Source organism: Lutjanus erythropterus, chromosome 10 (assembly GCF_056507025.1).
Source record: "Lutjanus erythropterus isolate fLutEry1 chromosome 10, fLutEry1.hap2, whole genome shotgun sequence".
NCBI classification, from domain to species: domain Eukaryota; kingdom Metazoa; phylum Chordata; class Actinopteri; order Lutjaniformes; family Lutjanidae; genus Lutjanus; species Lutjanus erythropterus.
The window spans coordinates 39403179-39430387 of NC_139326.1; the positions used below are offsets into that span (position 1 = coordinate 39403179).

The 27209-nt window shown below is 40.1% G+C and overlaps 2 protein-coding genes across 2 annotated transcripts; both read left to right on the top strand.

Annotated features, from left to right (window-relative positions):
* Window positions 1-2768: 2768 nt before the first annotated feature.
* On the top strand, window positions 2769-9656 carry ccn1l2 (cellular communication network factor 1, like 2). The gene is made up of 5 exons (XM_084729286.1): window positions 2769-3775; window positions 3937-4150; window positions 5652-6014; window positions 7351-7553; window positions 8443-9656. The coding sequence occupies exons 1-5, from the start codon at window positions 3707-3709 to the stop codon at window positions 8743-8745; spliced, it is 1152 nt and encodes a 383-aa protein (XP_084585412.1). The 5' UTR covers window positions 2769-3706; the 3' UTR covers window positions 8746-9656.
* A 9573-nt stretch (window positions 9657-19229) lies between these two features.
* lmo4lb (LIM domain only 4-like b) lies at window positions 19230-25111 on the top strand. The gene is made up of 5 exons (XM_084729287.1): window positions 19230-19608; window positions 21294-21525; window positions 21649-21745; window positions 22084-22242; window positions 24429-25111. The coding sequence occupies exons 2-5, from the start codon at window positions 21311-21313 to the stop codon at window positions 24435-24437; spliced, it is 480 nt and encodes a 159-aa protein (XP_084585413.1). The 5' UTR covers window positions 19230-19608; window positions 21294-21310; the 3' UTR covers window positions 24438-25111.
* The last annotated feature ends 2098 nt before the right edge of the window (window positions 25112-27209 follow it).

Sequence of the window (27209 nt, forward strand, 5' to 3'; positions counted from 1 at the left end):
CTTTTTTCATATGTAAATCATCTTTAATGTGACTTCTTTAATGTCAGAAAGTTGAAAGGTTTCTGAAACATCAGGGCCCAGAACTCTAAGAAACTACTTTTCAAGGAACTAGAAGTTCCTTCAGCTCACTGTTGTCTGTTTTGCATTTGTGATCTAAAAACCAACGAAGATGTTACTTTTTCATTCACCAGAGGACTAATTTGTCCACGTTTCTGCATGTCATGTTTGCATCCGACTAAACAACGATCACTGTTGGTCCATCTGTCGAGTGTTTTCTTCTGTAACTCCATGTTGATGTGTTGAAGCACAATAAACAAAAAATAAACTTTTTGCACATTGCATGTTTTTGCAGGTTAAAATGGTGGCTGAAATAAAATACTAGTAAGCAAGTACTCATCCAATAAAAAATGGGGGACGTTTTGTGGGATAAAATAATGTCCAACGAACTTAATTTTGACCTTGGTCCCTCCTATGGTAATACATTGAGTTCTTCCAGGTTGGTCTTTTTTCACCTTTAAAACATCACAACACAATTCCACCTGAAGTATACAGAACCTTTAGCCATAGCTACTTTTTCAAAGAATGAAAAGGTTCCTTCAGTTTGTCATTGTCTGTTTCCACCACAGTCAGAAGGCTTGCAAAGATTAGGCTAATTAGTCCATTGACGAATGAAAAAGTATTTTAATGACTGAAATAAAGTGCTAGTATGCAAGTGCTCAACCAATCAAAAATATTCAGTGATACAAGCCCCACCCTCAAAGTTCTGTGTTTTGGAAACTACCCTCTGATCAAAGACTTATTTGCGGGTAAAATCATGTTCCTGGAACTTAAGTAAACCCTGGTCCCTGTGGTGGAAACGCACTGAGTTTCTCCAAATGTTTCTAGTCTCTGAGGAAAGTTCCCATGGTGGAAACATTGATGGTAATAATGGTTCTCTCATCACTATAAATCAGTGGTTTCCACACTTTTTGTTTGTGGCCCCTTAAAGCAAATATGATCAGTATTTTTATGGGTCAGATGGCTGTTTATACTGTGAATGTGGTTACTTGGAACACACAATTATTACCCAAGTCTGCAGTTGACCTCAGCTCTGTGAAGCATTTAAGCATCAACTCAGCTCAGATAGACAGATAAAGTTAGAGACTAGCTTGTGAGGATAGCATTTAGCATTTAAGAGCCATATATTTCCTTCAAGAATAAGTGGAGACCAAAACAGGGCTAAAAAAAGTAAATGTTGAAGTATCGTTCATCAGGTGGCATGGACTCGACTCTGTTATGTGTAACAAGTTAGACAAAACAGTCTCACCACAAAACCCACTCACTTGGACCTTTTGATCTTGTCACATGATCTTTCTCAGTAGATAGATGGTGTCATGAAAATGCAGATTTTCTTTTTTTTTTTTTTTTGAGCACTTTCAAGAGATAGTTCACCCCCAAATCAACACTCATTTGCCCCTTACCTGTAGAATCATTTATCTGTCTAAATAACACTGATAAATAGATGGATAAAAAAAACTCTGCAACTCACACCAGAATTAGAATTCTAGTGTGAGCAGCAGAGTTTCTGAGATATCTGCCGTAGAGATGTCTGCCTTCTCTCCAATATAATTAGACTAAAATGGCACTCAGCCTTTGGTGCTCAAAACGCCAACAAAATACATTTGGAAAACTCTCTTTCCAGAAATCATGACCCGGTTACTCAAGATAATCCACACAGCTTGTTGTGAACAGTTTCACATTGGAACTACATTCTTTTGAAGATGGACACTACCAGAACTACCTTCTTTTCTTCTGGAAAAAAAGGTTTTTCTGAACATTTTTTTTTGTGCTATGAGTGCTTTTTCCCATTATATTGGAGAGATGGCAGACAACTTGGCCATCTCGACTATCTAGTCGGATAAATAGCACTACAGACCAGTGTATGTATTTTTGATTTTGGGGTGCATTGTCCCTTTCAATCTCCAGAGCAGTTATGGTGCAAACATGGACAAGGTTCAGTTTGTAAGATTCAGCAGGATTTATTTGCAGGAATGGAATATAATATTTCTCAGTGCTTTCACTAGTGTATAATCACCTGAAAATAAAAGACATGTTTTTGTTACCTTAAAATGAGCCATTTCCATCCACAGAGGGCACAGGTCCCCCTCCATGAAATCTGCTGTGTTCTGTTGCCATGTTTCTACAGTAGTCCAGAATAGACGAAACAAACACTGGCTCCAGAGAGGGTCTTTTGTGACTTTTTATGGCCACTGTGGGTTCTCCTACAAGCTTGGAAGGGGAGAGTGAGGCAAGCTGTTTGCAGTCACTACTAGATGCCGCTAAATGTCACATGATGGTCCTTTTAAAGTGCACAGGAAAATGAGAAAGCATCTACATTTCCATGACAGCTGGGCATTCTGTCTCCTGAGGAAGCCCCAGGACAGCTACTGAGCGGAGCTTACATATGCGCAATTGTTTTGGTCAAAAACATAATTTTATGTAACAGAAATATTCTTTCTTATCCCTTCAATCATCTGGCGCCTTGTAGATTTCTCTAACCCTCAGGCTGGGAATCACTGCTATAAAATGTTCGTCCTCCTCAGAGGTCCCACAGAAAGCCTCAGTTATTCTGTAATTATGTAATGCGTAGTTACTGCATCATATCCTCATATATATATATATATATATGCTCTTATATAATTATGATATATATATCTTCTCTCTGCAGACTTTGTACAGCATGTTTTTTAGGGAACAAGGGGAGACCTTCAGCAGCCTTATCAAACACGCCAAATTACATTTCCCATGTTTCATGACAGTGCGAGCCAACGCTTAATGTGAGCACCTTCCTGCTCTCCAACAAAACACTTTTTATGTGCCTCTGGGATGACAATGGGAATGCAGAGTTTTTCCTACCAATCATGGGAACCTGAGGACGGGCCTGTATTTCCTGGAATGCAGCCCATTAGGAAAGAGATGGAGGGAACACAGGATGTCCTGAGCACACACAGCGTCCCGCAGAACACTGAGGACGGAGCCGGGACGCTTGGCCGGAGCTGCTGGAAGACTTGTTCACAGGGATTTTCTCCACATCACCACTTCCCCTCTTAAATAAGTGGGATTCCCTACTCAGGTTTTCCATTACACCTGTCCCACCATTGTTTTCTTTTTACTTGCAGACCTGACCTATATAATACCCCTGGGTGTGTGTGGGAGGGTTGGGGTTCCCCCAAAGCCTGAAGAGCAATGCATTTGAATCACTCTTTGGTTGCTTGCTTATACCCGTTACTATTAATTATTAGTCTCTTGCATACATTTTGACACCTTGACATTTCTCCCTGAGGGGATTTAAGCACGTCTCTGTCACTGCTTCACACCACCTCCTCCCTCTGGACACTCTCCAGCCTCCAGTCTTGAGAGGAGAGTCGATGATATCACCGCAGGGGCGGGAGCATGTGTCTCTATAAGTACAGGCCCCGCACAGGGAAACCTCTCTATGAAGCAGAGCTGAGCTGTGCTGACCTGTGCAGACACCAAGATACTGTAGGAGAGCAAGACGGGTGTACCTCTGGGTGCACGGACGGAATCTCAACTGTGGATACATTTTTATTCTGGACTTTTCTCCTCTTGGGACTCTGGAAGGTCGATTTGGACAACCTCTATAATTCTTTTATTGGTTTAAAAAGTTTTGCCAGTTGGTTCTTCTAATTTATCTGCTGTAATCAGGATGCTTAGCCCTGTTACTCTGCAGCAAATCATTTCCACCCTGTTTGTGCTGGCCAGCGCTGCAGTGATGGTGAGTTTCTGCCACTTGCTTTTTGAACTGATCTTTATTCACTATTGTTTGTGACATTTCCTAGTTTTGAGCAGCCAGCTTAATCGTTTGATTTCTGTCCTTTAAAATCACATCCACACCCCGTCACACACCCTGATCTGACCTCTGACCCTGTTCCCCAGGTGGAGGGTGAGTGCCCAGCCGAGTGCTCCTGCGCCCCATTGCCCCCACTTTGCCCACCGGGCGTCAGCTGGGTGACCGACCACTGTGGCTGCTGCAAAGTTTGTGCCAGGCAGTTCAATGAGGACTGCAGCGCCACCGAACCCTGCGATCACATCAAGGGGCTCCGCTGCCATCTGGGGGCTGGAGGAGACCCAGAGAGAGGACTGTGTCGAGGTAAGGCACTCTTTGGTTTCAAAGCTCACATGTCATTAGGTGTCACAAGTAGACATTCACTCACTTTAAAGTTGTACAAGCCAAAAGATTTCTGAACCACTGGACTAGATAATGTTACTCACTCTTTTGATGGAGGAAAACAATGGCTGCCAGTACAAGTCACATGGTGAATAATCAGGTTTATCAACCAGGGCTGACTGTTTACCAGAATTATAAGCTTTCTTATAATCCTAGCTTAAAAAAAGATACTCAATACCTCTTTTGATACCACAGCAAAAAAAAGCATGCAAATAATTTTTTTTTAAATTACTCACCTGCACACAGTGCTGGTACTGAAATAGTCACTGAACGCTGTCTGATTTTACTGGTTTATGGCTACTGTACTTTCAGTACTAATGCTAGTATTGTATTGTTTTAAATGTGGTATTGAAAAAGTATTGCTGTACTGATACTTTTTACAACCTCATTGTCAACAAATATTTACATATTGAAGAAGTTTTTTAATGAATGATACATATGATGATCAGTTTGCTTGGGATTCCTGTGTGAAGTACTGCTCAGCCTGTGGAGACAGCTGCAAAGGTCTTCTGCGGCTCTGTTGGAGCTCTTTAAAGTCTGAGAAAATAACCCTGATGATGTCATCAGGGTTATTTTGGAAGAAAATCTGCATTACAAACAGGAGCTGTGAAGTTTTAAAGATGTAAGCAGGAAGGGTCTAATAAAGGGTGCCATTAATTTACATTATGGGAACTGTATCATCCACACGATTGACCTATAGTGGGGACTGACAAACAGGTTATTTCCACATCTGTTGCGCAATAATGTGGAATTACAACACAAAATCACTAGTATACCATTTTGAAGGGATAGTTTGAACTTTTTTAAGTGGAGTTGTATGAGATTCTTATCCATAGTCAGTGTATTACCTACAGTGTATGGTGGTTGACACATGTCCAGATTGGAGAAGCAGCAGGAGTACTAGTGTAGGAAGCTAAGCAATGTTCTGCTGTGGACAGGGTCAGCAGCAAAAAAAGTCAAAACACTTTTCCTCAACACAGGAGTTGCAGGTCTACCACTGCCTTGACCTGTTTGTTTGTGTATCTGGGTGACTTTGGTGAATCTGAACTTACCCTTTAAAACACAGAAGTTACACAAGCTAACAGACCGAGGCAGCTGTAGACCAGCAAGTCCCATGTTTTGCTAAATAAAATTACTGTTATTGCCAAAGCAGCCTGGTGGCTTTGGAAAGAGAGATATTTTGCCAATATAACAGTGGTTTCCCACACACTGACTATGGATAGGTACTTCATACAGTCCCGTTAAATTGTTCAAAAAGCTTGACATCATGAAATATCCACTTCAGAAAATAAATGTCTTTGTGCAGTTTGATCCCACAGACTGATATGCATTAGATGTGTTTTTCCATGCAGCTTTTCTCCAGTGTCCTTGTCTGAAGATCAAAGGTCTCCTCACAGCTCTGTTTCCTGTTCTCTGTTGACAGCTGAGGACCAGGGTCTGCCCTGTGAGTTCAGCGGGCGGGTATACCAGCACGGCGAGGACTTCCAGCCCAGCTGCCAGCACCAGTGCACCTGCATAGACGGGGTGGTGGGCTGCATGCCCCTCTGTCCTCACCATTTGCCCCTGCCCGACTGGCGCTGCGCACGGCCCCGGCTGGCCAGGTCCGAGGGCGGCTGCTGCGAGGAATGGGTGTGTGACGACAACAACCACATCAGTGAGGAGCCAGACGAGCTGACACACACCTCCCCGCCAGACGGCCAGGCCCTTCCCAACCACATCAGTGCCCTGCTGCAGACCCAGCTGCAGCCTCGACACCCAGCTGCCACCAGAGGGAACACATTCAGAGGTAAACATCACAGCTTATCCCAGCACGGCTTTTCCTCACACTCCACCAGCACTAAATATGGTCTGAGTGAGCTTTTTCATGTTGATGTGCAGGAGATGGACCGAGCTCAGTGTCAAAAACACTGAACACAAAATTTTCCACAATATGATACAATTGCATGGCTGAAGGAGTCCTATGAAATTCTGCTTCAGAATCTCTCTTTAACTAGATTCAGAAAGATATTAAGCTTCTGACTAACAATGACTTGCATTTGGGTGTAACACTAATTGTGTGAGCTTTGCTTCCACTGGTGCAGGCCATTCCTCTGAGACCAACGAAGTTAAATTTAATCTAAGATTACTTCTAATCAGAGTTCAGCAAAACTAGGTTCAAAATGAGTAAATCCAGATTTAAAAGTAAGAACAGCTCTGCTGCACAAGTAAAAATAACCTGTTTTTGGTAGTTTATTGATTAGTTTAGTTTAGTGATGTAAACTGAAATTAAATTGAGTTTAATCAACATGAAGGAAAGTAGTAGCTCAGTATAAAATTGAGGGGGTAACTTTCAGCTGCTCTGTATTCTTTAATAAAACATTACAGACATACAAATGTTTGCTAGTAAGCTACAAAGTTAACAGAAAGTTATTATTTGCTAGCTAGCTTAAAAAAAAAAGTTAGTCCGGTCAGTGTGCTTATGGCGGCTCAGCAGAGAAGCTCTAATTTCTCCTCCTTTGTGAAAATCTTGTTGGCCAAATCATTATGGAGGAATGATGGAGTGAAAACAGGAAGATACACATCATAACACTTCATTGGATTAAATTTGTCCTTTAACCTTCATCAAGGAGCTTGATTATTTTGCTCAATACATCTCAAAAGGCAGCTATTTTAAAAGTTAAACCACTTCAGAGTAAAAACTAAACAGGTTCAAAGAGAGATTTAAACTGAATCTGTCTTCATTTTAAGATAATCTAAAAGTGTGGTAAAAGATCATTTAAAATTAAAAAAAATAAATTGGGTCAGGTTTGATAATGAATCCTTGTTGGAATCTTTGTGCAACCCAGCTACTTTCATTAGAGATGTAAACACTTCAGATTCCAATGCTGTTTCAAGTGAAAATTTTGACCTGGCATTAACACTACATGAATGTGTGTCCCATATCACACTCAGGATCCAAATGTGTAAAACAAAACAAGCAACTGACATCTCTACCCCTGGTTCCTCGAGTACTGGGGCAAAAATAGCATCACATAAGCATAATGTAAAATAAAGGTCATGAATAGATGGCAATGCATCATAATAACCAAATGGTTGCTGGGATTGATTGTGTAATCACCTTTTGTTTTTTGGCCTTCCCACAGAGATGGTGTCGTTCCCCATGTCTGAGGAGTTCTACAAATCCAGCTGTTTCCGACAAACCACAGAGTGGACCGAGTGTTCCACCACGTGTGGGATGGGCATTTCGAGTCGTGTGACCAATGACAACCCAGAGTGTCAGCTGATCAAAGAAACCAGACTGTGCAAGATCCGGCACTGTGAGCTGCAGCTCCCTAAAGCTATCAAGGTACGCTAAAAAACAGAGCCGTTAGGAGAGAAAAGAATACTGGAGGTGAACATAAAATACTAGGAGGATTTTAGGAGGTATTACATTAAAAACTTTCTTAAAAAATTTCTATGAACAGTCCAATTAAAGTCCTTTGTGTTCATGTGACTTTCACATAGTATGAAATATGGAAAATGAATAAATAATTTCTGTTTGCACCCAGGTGAAAACAGTCATACAGCTATAGCTGTAAAGAGTAAAGTCTCTGTAGAGAGAAGGTTGTTGTGGATGAATGGATTAAAAACAGGACTCTACCCTGGGACACTGGGGTTTGAGTCCTGCTTGAAACTAGATGTCAGTGTTGTCCTTTGAGTTTTTGATTAACCTGAATTATTCTTTTCATCATTTTAATTGTCATTTTCAGTTTTCAGTTGCAGTTTACTTTAGGTAACATAATTACTTTTTTGTTTGTCTCTGCCATCCCCCGGCTGCAAAAAGGCTCGTTGGCTATGCACACCTGGGTGCTTGTCTCTGCCATGATAGACTATTTACAACCTGGGTTCAAATAGCCACTTGGCTACAGATACCTGGGTGCTTGTCCCTTCCATTTGGCTTTTTACACCCTGAGTGCAAATAGCAACATTGGCTACAGATGTCTGGGTACTTGTTTTTGCCATGCAAGGCTATTTACACCCCAGGAGCAAATAGCACTGTTGGATATGGACACCTGCCATGCTAGGCTGTTTTCATTCAGGGTCTAAAAAGCCAACAATGCTATTTACACCTGGGTGCTGATATCATCTTCCACAAATATATCAATGAAACAATTAACACTGTATTGTCCCGTGATGAGTACTGAACAGGAGCCTCATGATGTCATTGTAATGGTGGCTCTGTGTCTGTTTTCCAGAAAGGGAAGAAGTGTCAGCGAACAGTCCGTGCTCAGGAGCCAATCAGAATCACCTTCGCCGGATGCTCGACAACACGGCAGTACCGCCCTCGCACCTGTGGGACGTGCACCGATGGCCGCTGCTGCACACCCTCCCTCTCTCGCACCGTGAGACTTCGCTTCCACTGCTTAGATGGAGAGAGCTTCTACAGGAACATCATGTGGATTCAGCGCTGCAACTGCAGCACCAGCTGTCCGACACACGGCGGGCCGTCCAGACCCTCAGTCAGCCTCCACTATGACATCCACACCTTCAAGCACTGAGGCTGACTCAGCATGCTCAGCCCCGGCCTGGCACACTGGGCACAGACTCTGCCACCTTCCCCTCCTCCTCCTCAAACCCCAGACCCACCACCTGCCTCCCTGTGTGTCAGCTGGGTGAGCTCCTGACACCCCCACCCCCAACAAAGCAATACGCTCGCCTGCACTTTAAGCTTGCTGCCACAATGACGTCAGTTTGTCCACACTGGAGGTGTGTGCAGCACCGAGGACACACACTGCAGTGTGTTGGACTGTTGGCAGAGAGCTTTACTGAAACTTCTTTTATTTATTTGTAACTTTGTGTCCTCTCGACAGAGGACAGTGGGACAGTTTGTCAGACAGAGGGATGGTTGTTTTGACCAGTAACAGACAGAGAACATTTATAAGAAGTGATGGGAATTATTATGAACATGCATTTTAAATGAGTGAAAAAGAACTAGATGACATAAGACATATTCATTAGTGACTATAGGGACCATGTGTTCATTTTTGCCTGTCCTTTGTGACACAATGTTTCCTACATGCATATTGATTGTGGAAGTCATTAAGTGTGTGTCTTGTCAGTGTATTGTGTGTGTGTGTGTTTGAAGTATGAGAAACTGTCACAGGAGAGAGTTTACAGAGAATGTGCTCATTATGCTACTTCAGTATATAGATGAAAGCATACAGTGTGTATAGACTTCACTCTTAGTCGTGGAGTGGTAAATTCTAGGATCACCTCATTTTTCGGGGTGTGATTTTATTTTATGTTTTTTGTGTGTTGTGTGTCCTTCACAGTGTACATACATTGCTGCATTTTGAGGGGTGAAATGATGCTATATATTTAAGACATGTTACACGTGTTCATTGGTTGTTTTTGTCTATAAACTCCTGTACATCTACTGTACATTAAATAAAAACGTATCAACTTGTAATGTGCCTTATTAATTGGCTAATGTTTGAATTACTGTAATTCAAACTGTACTGTTTTCAGTGATATTCTAAACCTGTCTGTATGCATGAATATAGAACAAAAAAATGTAAGAATGACGGAACTCTTCTGTACTGTTTAGACTCAATTAATGTTGTGGGAAATTCACTGGATAGTCCAATTAGACACTCTACTCTAAAATATGAGCTTTACATTTTTTGCAGTGTTGTGGTACAGGGTGCATTGTGTATACCCACCCTGCTCTGCCTCTGATTGGCTAGTACTTATTGCCTTCATTGGTTGGTTTGGTTAGGTTGAGACATGAGGAATAATAAGTCAGGGTAAGAATATCAGGGTAACAGTACAGTCACATGTTTGAATTCATGTCTTCACTTCATGTGGAACTGAACTTCACTAACTTTGGCAGAGTTGCAGCCTTGACCTATAGCAAAGCTACAGACTGTTCATCTGTGGGCTGGTATTGATTGTAAAATCTGCACCTCCTCTGTTGCTAATTTTACTTTAACAATGATCATTACTCTCCAAATTCAAACAACTAAATATGCAACAGTAGACCTCCATGCCACTTTAAATGTATTTGATACATAAATAAGAGTGTATTTTAGTGTCGTCCTCTCACCACAGAACTACTCAGTACACGGGCAGAGCTGTGCGTTCATGTTGCCTCGTGGCCTTACACAATGCTTCAGCTGGCTCTGGAGCACAAACATTACGCCAGACTACCAGATTCCTCACCCTGGCCCCTGCCTCCTCCTGAGAGAAATGAGGAACACTTTGACCTCCTGACTGCCCCAGTCAGTACCACTGGTGTGGGTTTCATCTCTACCAACTATCCAGCCTCCGCTGCATCTGGACTAAAGATATTTAGTGTGGGATCATACCCGACTCAGCAGCTTGGTAGGTACTACATGCACAAGCTTAGGAAAATGTATCACTCCTAAATGATTTTTTAGGGAATGTGAATATTTTCAGTAAATTTAAAGGACCAGTGTGCAGGATTTAGTGGCATCTAGCAGTGAGCTTGCAGATTGCAAACCCCCCCCCCCCCCCCCCCCCCCCCTCACAATTCCCATCCAAGTGTACCTACGGTGGCTGTGAAACTTGCAGAAAATATGAAGGCCACATCTTGAGCTGGTGATTGGTTTGTCTGTCCCAGGCTACTGTTGAAACATGCACCCTCTATGGAACCTGCTCCCTCTGTAGATATAAAGGGCTCATTTAACATATTGAAAACACAATGATTCTTATGATTATACACTAATGAAAATATACTTCCACACTGGAAGTCAATGTGTAAGTTGTGTTTTTTTAGCGGCACGGATGTACGACCATATGAATATCTGCGGCTGATGTCACTGTGATCTGGTTCGCCCAGCAGTGCTAATATTACAACTCAGCCGAGGAGGACACCATTAATGTTTACATCCCACACTGTCACGACCTCTCGTCCACGAGTAGATGCACACTTGCTTGTATGCGGTGATACAGTTGGCACTCACACCCAAAAAAATCTAGATGGATAAATAGCACTAAAGGTAAGAGGAAAACATATATTTTTTTATACTATTTTTTAAATATTAAGTGAAATGTTATAGAATAATCTTTACAGAGCTTTTCAGCCCTTTTTGTTCATTGTTTTGTTTTTACACTAAACGAGAGAAACAGGAGAAAATATTACATTTATGTAAGAACAACACAAAAAGGGGCTGTAAAATTATTTATTTTTTAAGGGGTCATAACAGAACTGAGTACTCCAATTTTATATAAATTCTATATAACTTTTTGATGATGAACAATGTAATGATGGACATCTGCATTTCACTGATGCAATGCCTCCACCCCCAAAAAACATAATTGTAATAATTAAAGTTGCACATTTTGTGCATTTTCCTTAATTGATAGTTGAACATGTTAACAATTAATTAATCAAAAAGCATTAATAATTGATAAGCTACAAAATGCATGTCTTTTTTTCAGTTTAAGTTTTATTGAAACAATTCTAGTGGCACAATAGTTATAATGATTAATTTATGAAGCACAAACAATTTAAATGAACAGGATAATAAAACAATAAGGCTCATCCTCAAAAGGGCTGTTCAGTTAAATCTTTAATACCAATTAATTGTTTGATGATTCATCATTAATATTGTTAGTTGTACTACATTCATCATTTTATAATGCTTTATAACAGTGATTATAAAGCATTATGAAATTATTTAATGTATTACAACTACAACAATTATACTGTACTATGACCCTTGAAAAAAACACACATTGCTATAAGCACAATATAATACATTCTAAGCATGTTTATAATACATGGTGATGCATTATAGACATGGGCATCATAGAAAGTGTTGTATTAAAACCTGTCCACAGAACATTTCTGACTGCAGTTTCTCCTCCAACAGAAGAGCAAACTTTGGTGTGTTGAACACTTTTCATCATGGCTCTTCTAACTTGGTCTGGATAACATGTTGGTACATTTTCTTATTGGGACTGTTGATCTTAAACTCAACTGACAGCAGCTCAGATATTAGTTTCCCTCTACACATCATCGGTCAGACGAGGCTGAATTCTTTTGCCATCCAGCCGAGAGGCAGGAACCAAAGAGCACACATGGCATACCATCTCACCATGGAGACTTCCTTACCATCTGCTGACGTCACTGATGGCGCCACTGGTTCCCATTTGACTCAGAGCGCTCAACATTATCCCCGATGACGATGTTTGTCTGCTCGGTGTAAATTCAGGGAAGTGATCCGTCCAGAGTTGTTGTACACGAAAGCTGGTGTCCCATGACAACGTTTGACCGCTCATTTGTTTAAGAGCCATCCTGACATTTCGGTGAAACTCATGGACCTATGAGAATCAGAGGCTGCAGGTATTGGGGAAACATTTCAGATGGAGTTTCTCATGCTGCTAAATTCCAAATAGTCACTGAGGCTCAATTGTTGGTCAAGCTCAATCGATCACTACGTTGCCAAGATTAATTTCCTAAAAAAAATTGTGAGATATCTCAGAGTGATCACAATAACTCCATACATGTTGAACTGCATGCTTGCCTGTAATTTAATAGTTTAAGACACACAGATCCAGCTCTCTGACAAGATTCTTTATTTTGTGACACCTGCTCAAAAGACTACAACAGAACTCAGCAATGTAAGACGTGTCTGCGGCTGACTGGCTCCTGCAGCACATGTCCTCTAAAAGCAACAGAAAACCCAGGCAGAGCTCCTCTTGTTGTGGGAGCAGAAGTCATCTGAGGGCCAGCACACTACTGCATCATATGGAGAGAGTGTAATCAGGAAACCAGCAGCAGTTGTGCAACACATTTTCAGTTTTTCCAAGTTCAGAATACGGTGCACTGAGTAAAAAAAAAATAATAATTAAAATTAATTGTAATTAAGTTCACTAATAAGAAATGACAGTTATGTAACAGTTCCTCTCTCATCTGTCATATTATGTGTTATCAAAGTTGGTAGTTCACCTGGGTGAGCTTTGTTTTGGGAGTTTTGGGATTCCAGTTGGGGTTGGGGTGGGCTGTCCCACCATGAGCAAGCACTTGGTGACAGTCATGAGGAAAAACAGACATCCACTGCAACTGGTTTGATGTGTCACAAGTTAAAACACTCTCTCTCTCTCTCTCTCTCTCTCGCTCTCTCTCTCGCTCTCTCTCATGGACCCTGTTTGTCCCTGGACTCCATTTTGAAAACTGGAGTGGTTACTGACCATGACTTACATAATTTCAGACTTGTCCATGGACTTTCCATTATAATCTCTTCCATGACCTGATTATCTGACATTATAGAGTGCAGTCAAAAAGTTTAACAAGTGGGAAAAAACATTCTTCAGTTTTCATAGATCTCCACAGAGAAATGACAAAGTTGCTGACTTTCTCTTTCTGCTCCAAACTCCATCAGTCCAGTACCTGTGGACTGTGGAGATATCTCAGATGACTCACTAACACCACAAAACTCAGCTGACACTGAGGTGCTTACCCTCAAGAGAGAGAAAATAGAGCCTGATATGGAAGGACGTGTCCACATCACAGTGAGGGGGCTTCATAAATGTGATTGTCTTGGCAGCGAGCGGTGCCGCGACGCTCCACAGAGGTTTATATTGGCTGGGAACCCAGACTGGAAGTTACAGGTGTTGTCCAGCTTCACAGAGAGCTGTGACTTTCAGCACAGCCTTGACAGAGGAACAGGAAATGTGTCGGAAATCGACGGAGGCCTCAGAGAGCGGTGGAAGCTGGACTCGGCCCGCCGCACCGACCACGGCAGAGGAAATCCCTCCGCCGCCACCACCATGCACTCTGACAGAGGATGTGTCCAAGTGGTTCCTCTTCAGCACAATGTGGAATAATAACACACATCTCCATATGACTTGTTATTGGCTTGTTGTGCTGAGAACCAATGTGTGACTCATCCTCTTTGTGTCACAGTGAACATGTTTTATGGAACCAAAGTCCACAAAGGATCCTGTTTAGACTGACACTTCTCAGTTGAGTAAACACAGTGACGTCAAAACAGATTCAAAGAAGTCCCACCACTAAAACTACAACTACCACTGCTACTGCTCATGATGATGATGCTGATGCTGCAGTGTTTGCTCCCTTTATTCTTAGTCCAATCATCTTGCTCCACTCACTCTGTCATTTTGGACATATGTCTTTCAAATATTATGCCAACGACTGCAGTGACTTTAGGAAAGCATATGCACAGTTGGACCCAGTGGTGGAGGACCTACTCACATCCTTTAAATGTGTCATCTGCAACTTTTTCCTGAAAAAAAAAAAAGCCTAGATTTATCTTACATAATCCCTTTCCTATCACTTATGACCCACTGTCAGTGTGTGGTGGTGCTCTCTGCCTGTATTTTCTTAGATTTCCTCATTATTTTGCTGCTTGGGACATTTCACCAACCCACAATGTTGGTATTTGATGTCCTGATGCATTTATGAAGATCTCCGACAAATCCCACAGACTCTACCTCTACTTAAGTAAAAATAGTAACACCATGATACAAAATACTCCATTACAAGTGAAAGTCCTGCATTGGAAATGTTATTTAAGTAAAAATATTTAAAGTATCAAAAGTAAAGTATTCAGTACAGAGAAAAAATATAGGCTACAGTGATATCTTATCACTTTTATTACTTTTGGTTGTTTTATACAGAGCTGCAACCAATGATTTAATTTCATAATTTAAAAATTCAATGACTGAAAAAATATGGTGAATCAGGTTTCTGTTGTTGTGACAAACTCCCACCATATATAAAATGTTTTAGTTATTTTCACCTTTTTTCTTAAAAAAAATAAAAAATAAAAAATTGAACTTTATTTACTTTAATTACTATCATCTTTCTTTTTGCTTTAATGTCTTTAAGATTGTATTAATTTAACTCTTTGCGTCTAAACAAATGTAAACATCACTGATGAAAAAAATATCAGAGCAATCACTGATTGTTTTTATTTTATTTATTCACTAATCAATTAATTGATTACTCATCTGGTGATTTAAGCTCAATTTTTATTTTGGTTGGGGGGGGGTCATGAGAGTAGTGTCAGGCGAGTTGATTTGCACACCTGCTGATGGTTTCCTGATGGTACACTCTCCTCAACTTATGCGAGACAACAAGTAACAAGAGGAACACTACCTGGGTTTTTTGTTGCTTTTGAGCTGACCACAGGAGTCACAAGATAAAGTTTATAGTCTGAGAGCTAAATCTGTGTGTCTGTGCTGGGGGAACTCATGGAGGTAGCAAGAGGGCTACAGTAACTTAGTAACTGTAGCTGTGAGATAAATGTAATAGAGTAAAAGTACAATATTTCTCTCAGAAATGTGATGGAACAGAAGAAAAAATTGCCTCCCCATGTCCCACCTCCCAAGTATGATTGGCCATCTATCCAGTAAGAGGCGGGACCTTAGTTTTCACCAACTTTTTGAATGTAACCCACATGATTTGATAATAATCCATAAAAATAAAAATATTTTTCATGATGGTGTGAATTTAGGAGTCTCACAGCCTGAGGATAGATGTACAACTGGGTCAAAGTTTCCTTTTGAGGACTAAGCTTTACATTATATTTGTATGGTGTCACTCTGTTTATATTTAGCTCTGAAATACAACATTTAAACACAGGAATAAGAAACTGTAATGTTTGTAATGAAAGTAGAAATCAGAATTTGAGTTGGAACGCTGAGTGTTTTATTTGACAGCCTATCAGATTAAGAATCCTATCCACTTCTCCTTACAACCTTATACTGTAGGATGCTGTCCTCTACTGGACCTCAACTGGAAGTACAGCAGGGTGACAGGTAGCTGTACAAACCTGTGCTGATGTAACTGACTGCTGAGGAGCTGCTGAGACCTGACCTGACCTGCTGAGGTGTTCATGAGCAACAATGAACCTTATCAGCTTCAGCAGGAACTTGACCTTTCTGTGAGGGGACTGGTGTGTCCACCAGCATATTCCAGAAAACAGAGGTTCTCATTTTTCTGTCAGATGATAGTAAATAAACCAGGGACCCCTCATGTATGTCCCTGGTATAATTGGTATGCCAGGACTCATAGAGCCATGTAGAGAGAGCTGGTTTCACCAGTAATAGGTGACATGTGGGTGACTGGCAGGAGGTAATCTATGAAGTATTTTACATTTTAAAATTAAAATATTTGAGGAAGCCTTTTGCAAACAAAGCATTTTTACATTATGAGAATGTACATGAATTAATCTGAAAACTTTTCACAACCCCCCTGGCAAAGTACCAAGGACTATCTGACAACTGCAGTTTTTATGACTGTTAATTTGAATGATGTATCAAATAAATAATGGAAGGATGAGATATTGACTTGCAAACACACAGTCACACACATACACATCATTTCATTAACCCTGTACTAATATTGTGTGTAACATGCAGGTATAAAACTGGCCTCTTTGTTTAAGTGATACACATTTAAATCATAAGTTGTATAGATGAATCCGACAAAGTACCACAAGTTAACAAGGAGCTATTGCTGCTGTGGCGTGTCCATACAGTTTGATCATGAATGAATGCAGTCTGTCATAAGAAGTTTACAATTTTCAACTTTTACACTTACTTTTTATGTAATGTTACTTTTGACAACAATGTCTAAATTGTCAATTTTTTTTAAAAAGGCAGAACGCAAAATAGTCAAGCCTTTACTTGATGAAGAGAGCTGCTGTCAGAGAGCAGAGACTCTACAGAGATTCACTGAGTGTACAGAGGACCACCATATGTCAGAGTGGATCAAAAAAAAACAACAGAAAGGAACTTTGTCCCTGAAAATCTTTAATATCTGATGAAAAATGTGTATTCATACACATATGTATTACACAGTACCCCATCTCTTAAATGTGACGGAGGTGGTCCATTTTTTCTCCTTTCCATAATCCATTTCTGCCTATAGTTACAACCAATGTCTAACTATGTCTAACTGTGTCTGAAGAACATTAACACCACCATCTTTAAAGGTACCTTCATCAGTTGCTGGGGGGCTGTTTAATGTTGTCAGTCCAATTGTCCATATTGTCACTGCCAGCAGACATGGTTTCTAGAAGGGAACCTCAGACCCACAACGTTTTGTGAGAATGAACATTCTGACTGAACTGATGAAAAATCTTGCAAGAGTCTCACAAATTTGGGGTTCCCTTCTAGACAGGACAAGCAGACATCGGGGGTGATGGACACAACGTGCCACCGCAGCAATGGTGGCACGACAAGATGGCAAAACACACTGGATTCATCTATATACATATGGCAAAGAAATTTTGTTATATGTACTTTGAATATTATCTATCTATTGATTTTTTTTTTTTTTAAACTTATAATTAGGGATACACAATAAATATTGGGCTGATGAATTACTGTACACAAATGAGCAACTTATATTGTAATTTATTATTTTGATAATGAAATTAGTCGATAAATATCTAAAATAACATCTGATTTGACAGATTATGTCAAAGAATTTAAAGCTACTCCAAGGAGTTTTTAACTGGCTATGAAAACTGTTTCAGTTTAATACTGATGCCTCTATTTGGCCCAAATAAATCTAAATAGTTGCCACAGGGGTGGACTCTCTGAAATCAGATGAAACAAGCCTGTGTTTACATTTTCCTCCTCAAAACTTACAGCAGTGGTTCCCAGACTTTGTTTGACATACCCCCTACAGAAACTGAAAAAAATTCAGGCCCCCTACCCTACAGGTATTATCACTTATTCACAATAATTGGGAAAGCAAGTGATTAAAAAATGACTCAAGCTGAATTTTAGTGAAATTAAATTCAGTATAATAGCATCAGTAGACTCCTGTTTGTTTATTTCCCTACATAAATCATATTTATTTAACTCTATTTCACTCTGTATTTCTCTCCTGGTTATCCATGCTCCGCCTGCAGTGGCTCTGTTCACACCCAGGGGGGTCCACCCCCCAGTTTGGGAACCACTTTACAGTTACACTGGTATGTTACTCAGTTAAGAAGAAGAAGGAGATTTTTATTTAGATCATTTTATTTTTGACATTATATTTTGTGATTATGAATTAATGAAAATGTGCTTGGTCTCAATCCTTGTTTTGTTGACTCTGTGACATGGTTATCATGAGTCAAGGTCAATGTGTCTAGCTAGCACATGATGTTAGGGAGCAGGGTAGGGATAGGGTGGGGACAGTTGCAACACGTTATTGCATCTGTCCCCAAACTAAACAGCCTTATCAAAACAAACCACACAACAGTAATTTTCAGTGTAAACAAATCATTGTAAGGATAGTTTAAGTATTTAATAAAAGTTTGTTGTATTGATAAATAATAGTTGTATAGATAAATAACACTATAAAATATACATTTTCAGAATACAGTGCTCATTGAGAAAAAAAGCAAAAATTAATCAGTGAAATTTAATATATTTTTAATATGTTGCAACTGTCCCCTTATTGGTTGTCCTTCTTGTCTGGCTTCTTCCTTTCAAATAAATATTGTAAACTATATGTCATTATCTATAAATGGTATGCAGAATAGGAGACAGATGTAAGTTTAATAGGATTTGATTGGTCTGTTTGGTTGGTCCAAATAGTCTCTGAGTAACTGAGAGAAATGCTGCTACTGTCCCCAGTCTCCCCTATGATAGCCCAAGTGAACACATTGTTTCATTAATTTTTTTTCAATTTTATTTTATTTTCAAGGCTATTATCTGATTAATAAAGACATATTGAACATTCATTAAAATGTACACTTTTCAGTCTCAAAATGGAATTGATGATCAACATCGATATAAAATATAAAAAACTGTATAATTTGTAATTTGCTTTCATTGCTGTTTCCCATGTCAAACACACACTCAGACGCACACACACACAAACAAGCACTATGGGGAGCTTAAGGGGATGTGAATGTGCATATTAATAAGCCACTATAAACTCATAAATCATTTTGACTGCGGACACGCCCCCCCTGCTTTCCTATTGGCTGCTGCGCGCTTCATGTCGGCTGCGTCCCCTCTCGGTAATTTAAATAGCCCCCTTGCGCAATTTGATGAATAGTGTCGCTGCTGTCAAAAGCGTTCGAGACAGGAGAAGTGAGGACAGAAGGCGTGTTGATGGACAGACAGCTGAGGAAGACGAGAAGCTGCGTCATGTCTCCTCCTCGCGGCTTCATGTAGTTGTTTATGAGCGGAGCGGAGCTGCGTGTCGGCGGGGAGAGTTTGCTCAACTAGTCCCGTCACCGAGCCGCCGTCCCGGGCTTCATGTTGTGTTGCTTTGCCTGTTTTCTGGAGAGTCATGGAGAGCAGGACGTGTCGAGTCTGAGTGTGGTGCACAAACTCTAACTTAAGCGTGTCGAGCTTTTTGTGAATATTCTTTCAACCTTGTCAAAGTTCAACACAGGAGGGAAAAGCTTCGGCTCGTGAAGGTAACACGTCTCTTCTTCTACTACTCTTTTTTTTCCCTTTTCCATCCGCGCGCGCGTTTCTAAATACAGCTGCACTTGAAGGTACCGTCTCCTGACTGTAAACAGCATGTCAAAGAAGATGAAATCATTTAAATAACGTTTTTTTTTTATTTCCTAAGTATATAGTACATGCAGTTGATAATTTACTATTTGATTTTATGTTATTCCATGTCTGTTTTTTTCTTTTCATGACGCCTATGGTGTCATGTGTTATTATTATTATTGTTAATATTAATCTTTCATTTGATTTTATTCCCTTGTGGAAATTATATACTCTATCTGTTGTTGTTGTTCTTTTCTTTGTTTAATTCTGTACTGTCGCACAAGGAAGGGTGGAATTGGAATCGGTAACAAGATTTAATGTATTGCCCTTTTTTGAGGGGAGCAATGTCACTGTGTTTCCTTGTATAATCCAAAAATAATATCACGATTATTTAAAAAAAATGTTACTATGGAAAGTGAAAAAATAGTTAATGCAGAATAAAATACTTGAAATTCTTTAAACGTTGCATTTAGTGTCATTAACGCTACTGGCACTCTTCCAAAAAGTCCTATTTGGTGACTTTCCATCAGAATATATCGCTGACATCATATTAAAGCCTGTATAATAATATTTATGTATTAGAAGTTCTAGAGCTGTAGATTAAACACAAAACTATCATATGTGACATTTTATTTGCTGCTTCCTGTAGTCAAAGTATCAGTGGGGATGTTTGTGTTATTCCTTCCAGTATTGATCGGTATGACAGTGTTCAGGTCAACCTGTTACAGCTCTTAAAGTGACCATGTTATCAATCAGCTGCAGTCAGGCTGAAGCTAGTGTGAATGCTTTTGATGTGTGTGTGGTCATAAATACAAAAATTGAGTTTCTGTGCGCAGTTTCTGTGTAATTATTTTAATTAATATGGTTTAAATAAATATCAGAATCAGAATGGGCTTTATTGGCCAAGTATATGTACTTACACAGGAGCAGAATAGACCTGACAGCTCAGAACAAGGACAGCAAAGATAAACAAATAAAGGTAAAGAGTAAGGATATAACAATATATGGAATATTACCATTTTGCAGTAAAAAGGTATCAATACTGTATCAGACTGTGGCAATATCTATTATGATATTACATGGTTTATTATGTTATTCATTTATTTTATTTGATAAAAAGACTGCCACTGACTGCTCCATTGTTTTTGTTTTGCAGTTGCACATTCATAATTCAAACATTCAGTGCCAAAGACATGCCATTTCTTTTTTGCACATGCTTAGCTCATGGCTGACTACTTTTATTTTATTATGGAAGGAAAGCAGAAGCATTTTAAGTTACAGAAAAAAAATGCTGTAACATCAGATTTATTATTTATATAAAAAAAACATTTATTTTAGTTGTTTGTTTTCTCATGTTGTGATAAAATATCGTATTGTTGTTTAAAGTACCTTGAGTTTTTTGGTCCTTAGTAAAAAGTAGACCAGAACATCCACAACACCATCCACAAATTGAAACTAAAATAAACATATTTTACCCCAAAATTATGCTTTTAAGGATGACTATTTCAGACATTTTTCATTACTTTCTGTTGGTAAAGTGGACATAGCTGGGTGTAGCCGTTCCACCTGTCTCAGTTGTCAAACGTCTCTCCTGTGTGTCCAGGAGCCCCTGAGGGCAGCATGGTGAACAGCCAAGCGCCAGGCGTACCGCCGGCCCCCAGGTCGTGTGCAGGATGCGGGGGGAAGATCGCCGACCGCTTCCTGCTCTTCTCCATGGAACGCTACTGGCACACTCGCTGCCTCAAGTGCTCTTGCTGCCAAGCCCAGCTGGGGGACATTGGCACCACCTGCTACAGCAAAGGGGGCATGATTCTGTGTCGGAGCGACTACATCAGGTGAGAGGAAGGAAGAGGTGGCAGAGGAGGAGGAGGGTGGGAAAGAGGAGGGGGAGATGAAGCTGCTGGTTTTAGTTTTTGGAGGCCGTACAGACTGAGCAATCTGTGTTTTTGTGTTTGCAGACTGTTCGGGCACAGCGGGGCGTGCAGCGCCTGCGGCCAGTCGATCCCAGCCAACGAAATGGTGATGAGGGCGCAGGGAAATGTTTACCACCTCAAGGTAAATCCCCAGCGCTCACATCAGCGTGCTCTGTCTCCCACTGCTTGTTTGACAGGAACATCTGGGATTTGGTGGGGAGAGACAGTGAGAAGGGGAGATGTGTCCCCTCAGTATCAGGAACTGTGCCCTCCATCTCCTTTTGAAACTTTGAGACACATTTTAAAGGTGTTTTTACATCAGATTAGAATGCAGTATTTAATATTTTTCATTTATATGTATCCATCCATTTTTTTAGTTTATCTCATTAGGTGACTTCAAGGTGAATTTTTCTTAGATTTTTGCATCTAAATGTGTTTTTAATGGCCTGAATTTGATCAATTTCCATCTCTTTTGTGCAGTGTTTCAGCTGTGCCACCTGTAGAAACAGGCTGATGCCGGGCGATCGCTTCCATTACATCAACGGTACAATCTTCTGTGAGCATGACAGACCCGGCGCTGCCTTGCTCAGCAGCCACCTGCCTCCACTTCAGAGCAACTCCGTGCTGACAGACCAGAAGGTGAATAAAGGGCTTGCTGATATGACACTACAGAACCATCTGTACTTGCAGCAGAGCCTAAACACTCCTCATACTGTATGAATATCTCTGTGCGACAAAGTAAAAATTCTGTTATTTATATGAAGACAACGATGCAGTGAGAAAAGGTGTGATCAAAATCAGCGGCTTTATTTTCATAATGCAAACAACGGTGTTTCCATGGCAATGTGTCCATGCAGGAATGAAAAAAAAAACAACTAATATAATTAGAACTGCACTGATTAATCAATGAATCGATTAGTTGTCAACTATTAAATTAATTGTCAAATAACTGATACTCATTTAAATTGGTTTGAGTATTTTTTTTAAAGAAAAAGTCACAGTTAACTGATTACTCCTCTATGACAGTAAACTGAATAATTTGGATGTTTGAGAGGATTTTGTCTTCAGGAATACCTTCTCAGTGATATTTTTTTTAATTTTAGCTTTGAAGATAAAAAAAAAAAAGTCATAGTAGTCAATAAATTATCAAACTAGGATAGCTGTAAATTACAACTGATCAAAACGGCCAACACTTGTTGTACCACCTTCCAAAATATGTGATGAATGTTTAAATATTCAGTGCCTCTGTTTGTCGGGGACCCCCTACAACCCACCCAAGACCCCTCTTGGTCCCTGTGCCCCATTTTAAAAACTGCTGGATTAATCAGCATAATAATAATAATAATAATAATCGCTAGTTGCAGCCCTAATTGTAAGAGTTTGAAAAATAACAGTAAAAAGAATAGATGAAAAAGATAATGTATATACAAGTGTCAGGTGGAATGTCACAAGTACATGTACTAAACGTACTTAAGCACAATTTTTAGGTACTTGACTTAAGTATTTCCATTTTATGCTATTTTATGCTTCCTACCTCGCTACCTTTTATAGCAAAACATTTTACTTTTTATTATTATTTTACATACAAACCATATAAAACAAGCCTACAGCTTCAGATTAAACTACTCCACATGATGTAGGATTGTTTAAAAGTCGCTTCACCTTGACCAGCTACAACACTGCTAACAATACACAACGTAACACTGACAATCACTGTTCTGCTGCATAATGATCACTGTCAGTTTGTATACTTAAACTATATACTGTTCTTAATACTATTGGCCTAATATTTACTTTTACTTGAGTTTCATTTTGAATGCTTTAACTTGTAATTAACTTTTTTCTTTCTTTTTGTGGTGGAGCTACAACTAACAGTTGTCTTCATTATCGTTTCATCTGTCGATTATTTTCATGATTAATGCTTTAGTTTATAAAATGTCCAAAAATTGTGAAAAATGCCAATCACAATTTCTCAGAGCCCAAAGGGACATGTTCAGTTTGCTTGTCTTGTTCAACCAACTCTTCATTTGCTGTCATAAATGGAAGCTGAAATCAGCAGATGTTTTACTTTTCTGCTTGAAAAATTAATGAAATAATTAATTGATCAACAATAAAGTTTAGCAATAAATTTTCTCTTGATCAACTAATGGATTAATCAGTTCATTGTTGCATCTTGTGTGGTAATGTGGTATTGCTATATTTACTTAGCAAAAGTTTGAACACTCTTTTTACCATTTAAAAATGAAATATGATCAAAAAGCCAAGACATATGAAGAACAAAAATGCTACATTGTATTTTGTTTTAGATCAATTCATGCTTAAATAGATATTATACAATGGTATATGATAGATTTTCATCTGTGCGTCTATTAGAGCTGCAATGGTAAGTCAATTCGGTGACTAGAAGATTGAAAGAAAATCTGTTGCCTATTATTTATTATTACTATTTTGATAACAATTAATCATTTCTGTCTTTTTTAAGCAACAAGGTCAAACATTTGCTGCTTCTTAAATGTGAGGGTTTGCTGCTTTTCTTTATCATTTATGACAGTAAATAGAGTCTTTGGCGTTTGGACAGTTGGTTGGACATAAGAAGCGATTGGAAGATGTCACTTTTCACAATTTTTTTTGCCATTTTATTGACTAAACGATTATTCGATGAATTGTGAAAATAAATGTTGCAGCTATAAGCTACAATGAATTTTTAAATGAAGAGAACTCTTGAATAAGAAGGAAACAGAACAATTAGACTTTGTATTGACACAACCACAACCACTAAAGCTGAATGTTAGTGACCCTTCCCCTGTCTCTTGTCGTGGGTGCAGGTATGCTGAGGGGCAGGACTCCTGCGTGTTGCCCTCTCCTCTCCACCCGAGCTTCACTTCTCCTCGGTGCACTATTCTCTTCCTGCTACTGTCGCCGTCGTTGTGGATTCTCCTCATCACTGCCCCGCCTCTCTTCCCCCGGAGAGGACCAACTTATCCTGCCTGTCACCATATCAGACTCTATATACTGCGTACAAAGTCCCATTTATGTTGTTGTTCGATGTGAAAGTGGTCTGTGCGTCATGCAAAGACTTACTGTACATACAGTGTGTGTGGACCGCACTGGCGAAAGGCTCCATCAGGACTCAGAGAGCGCTGGAGGAAAACAATGACGATGAAAGCCCGCGCCAACTGGAAGAGGGAACAAAAGACGCTTGAATGAATGTTTGATGGACTGCTGTAAAGTGACTGTCAGAGCTTTGCTTATGCCATGTGGCATTATTTCCCCTGAGCGTCAGTGCTTTTAATGAACTCTTGATCTCTCTCTCTTGTATATGTTAATCTGAACACTCAAGGAAAACGTTGCTGTCACGTATGATAACTAATTTTCCAGACGCCCTGCACAAAGAACTGAAATGATCCAGTGAAGGTTTTGTTTTGTAGAGTTTTATTTCTTTATCAGATGCTTGTTCAGTGTGTGGAAAAAAAAAACAAAAAATCCTATTAAAACGATTTTCCTGTAACATGTCACAAAGCGAGCTGAGGTCATTTGGAAGCCCCTTGGCGGGCAGTGTCAGAGTGGCGTGGTACCTAGCCTGGTGGAAGTGACTGTCTCCCTCACTCTCTTTAGCCCTGTATGGTGAAAACATGCCTGATTACCCAGAGGAATGGAATTAGGGGGCTTGAGCTCTGACCATTTACAGAAGCAATTAAACATGAGCCCTGTATCTGTGCTGCTGGAGCTCCTGGGAGGCTGAACTTGGGGCATATCCCGTGGCTGACTGGCTCGGTGGCTGCCTGCCTGCCTGCCTGCCTCTAATAAAGCCTAATCTGAAAGCAGGCTAATTAAAGGGGAGTGGCCCCCTCTACATCCAGGGCATTTGAAACAATCTGATGTATTTACTGTTTACCATGTTCCAATTAAAGCTCCCACACAGCCTGGTTTGTTTCCCATCAGAGCTCTTTGTTCTCTGCCACTCTCTGCATGGCTTCTGAAAATTATTTTCCCGAGCTGCATCTAATTCGCTCTAGCTCGCTTCGCCTTTTAAACGCCATGTAAAAACTTAAAGTCTCAGCATACCATCGCAGGCTGGGAGTTAATCTTAGCGATGGAGTGTGCAGCGAGCAGGATGCAGCAGATAGGATCTGCTCCACTTTCACACCTTGCCTGGGAGCATGGCAGCCATCAAACTCGCACCTTAATGCGCTTAGCTATTTCAAAACGTCCCACTTGTCATGGTAGGTGCTGATACTGCATCAATTATTTATTCCACGTCTGATCAAGAAGCGTCACGCAAATTCATTAACGTATGCAAATGATCACAATTACAATTATCTTTGTATCGTGATGGTGAAGAAATAAAACCTCGGCACATTCCCTAGTCCCACCGCACCACAAGTTACACTTTGCATTCAAACTAATCAAGCCTCATCTGCCTTTTCCTAATTAGCCGGAACGTTTTCAGATGCCAATTAGCAGGTCTCATGAAAAGGCTCTTTGCCATGAGGCGTTGTCTTTTATCAGAGCTTCTGCAGGTGTGTGGCTCACCATGTAGCCTGTGTCATAGGAAAGTGTTTATTCCTGCTAATTAATCATATTAACACATGCAGATGAGTGTAATTGCCTGAGCTCCTCCACCTCACACTGTGTGAAGACACAAGATGATGCCAAGGATATTTTTACATGCTCATGATGAAGAGGAAGAGGGCCGGCGAAGCCTCCTTCTTGCCCAGACGCTCCTGTGATACAGATCCAAGATGGCTGCCTGTCTTTAGCCCAATTTCCTTCTAATGATGATCCGATGGTCGGTCAGCCAGAAGCTAGGACTCTGTATGTGTGGAGAGCGTTTTTGGAGTTGGGTATGGTGCTGGTGTTAGCTGACACATGTGACAGTTCAGTGTGCTCTGTGCCACCAGATGTGAACTGAGTCTGAACAGCAGGAGAACACGGGGCTCAGTTCTCACTTTGGTTAATAACTGTTGTCAGGAATGTTTTCAAAATGAAATTATTATAATAACTCTCACTTTACTGTCACCTAAATTTTGACTCTGTCTTAAAGGGATAATTCAGATAATTTGAAGTGTGGTTGTATGAGGTACTTATCCATAGTCAGTATAGATGGCGGTTGACACGGTCTCGGTTTGGAGAAGCAGCAGGAGTACTGGTGTAGGAAACTAAGCAATGTGCTGTGCAAAATGTGTTTTACACTCCTAAAAAAGTAATTTTAAGTGTACACTATATATAGAATATTTTACTGGTTTACCTTGTTGTCATACGGCTTTTTCCAACAGGAAACCATTGTTAGAGAAACACAATATTGCTCTATCCATACCAAACTCCACTGGCAAAATCAGTCATTTTCATCTGTTAGTTTGTTTGTGTTATTGTGTGACTCTGGTGTTTTAAAAGGTTAGCTTGGATTCTCTGAGACATAGTGAAGTAGAAATATAAAGTAGCAGAAAATGGAAATACTCATGTTAAGCACAAGCACCTCAAAATTGTACTGAAGTAGCCTGCGGTATTTGAGTAAAAGTACAGTACAGGTACAGGACATTACAGTACCCAGTTCAGTTGGGCTTTGTGTAGAGATTTTGTGGTCAGCACCATCATCCTTATGGAGT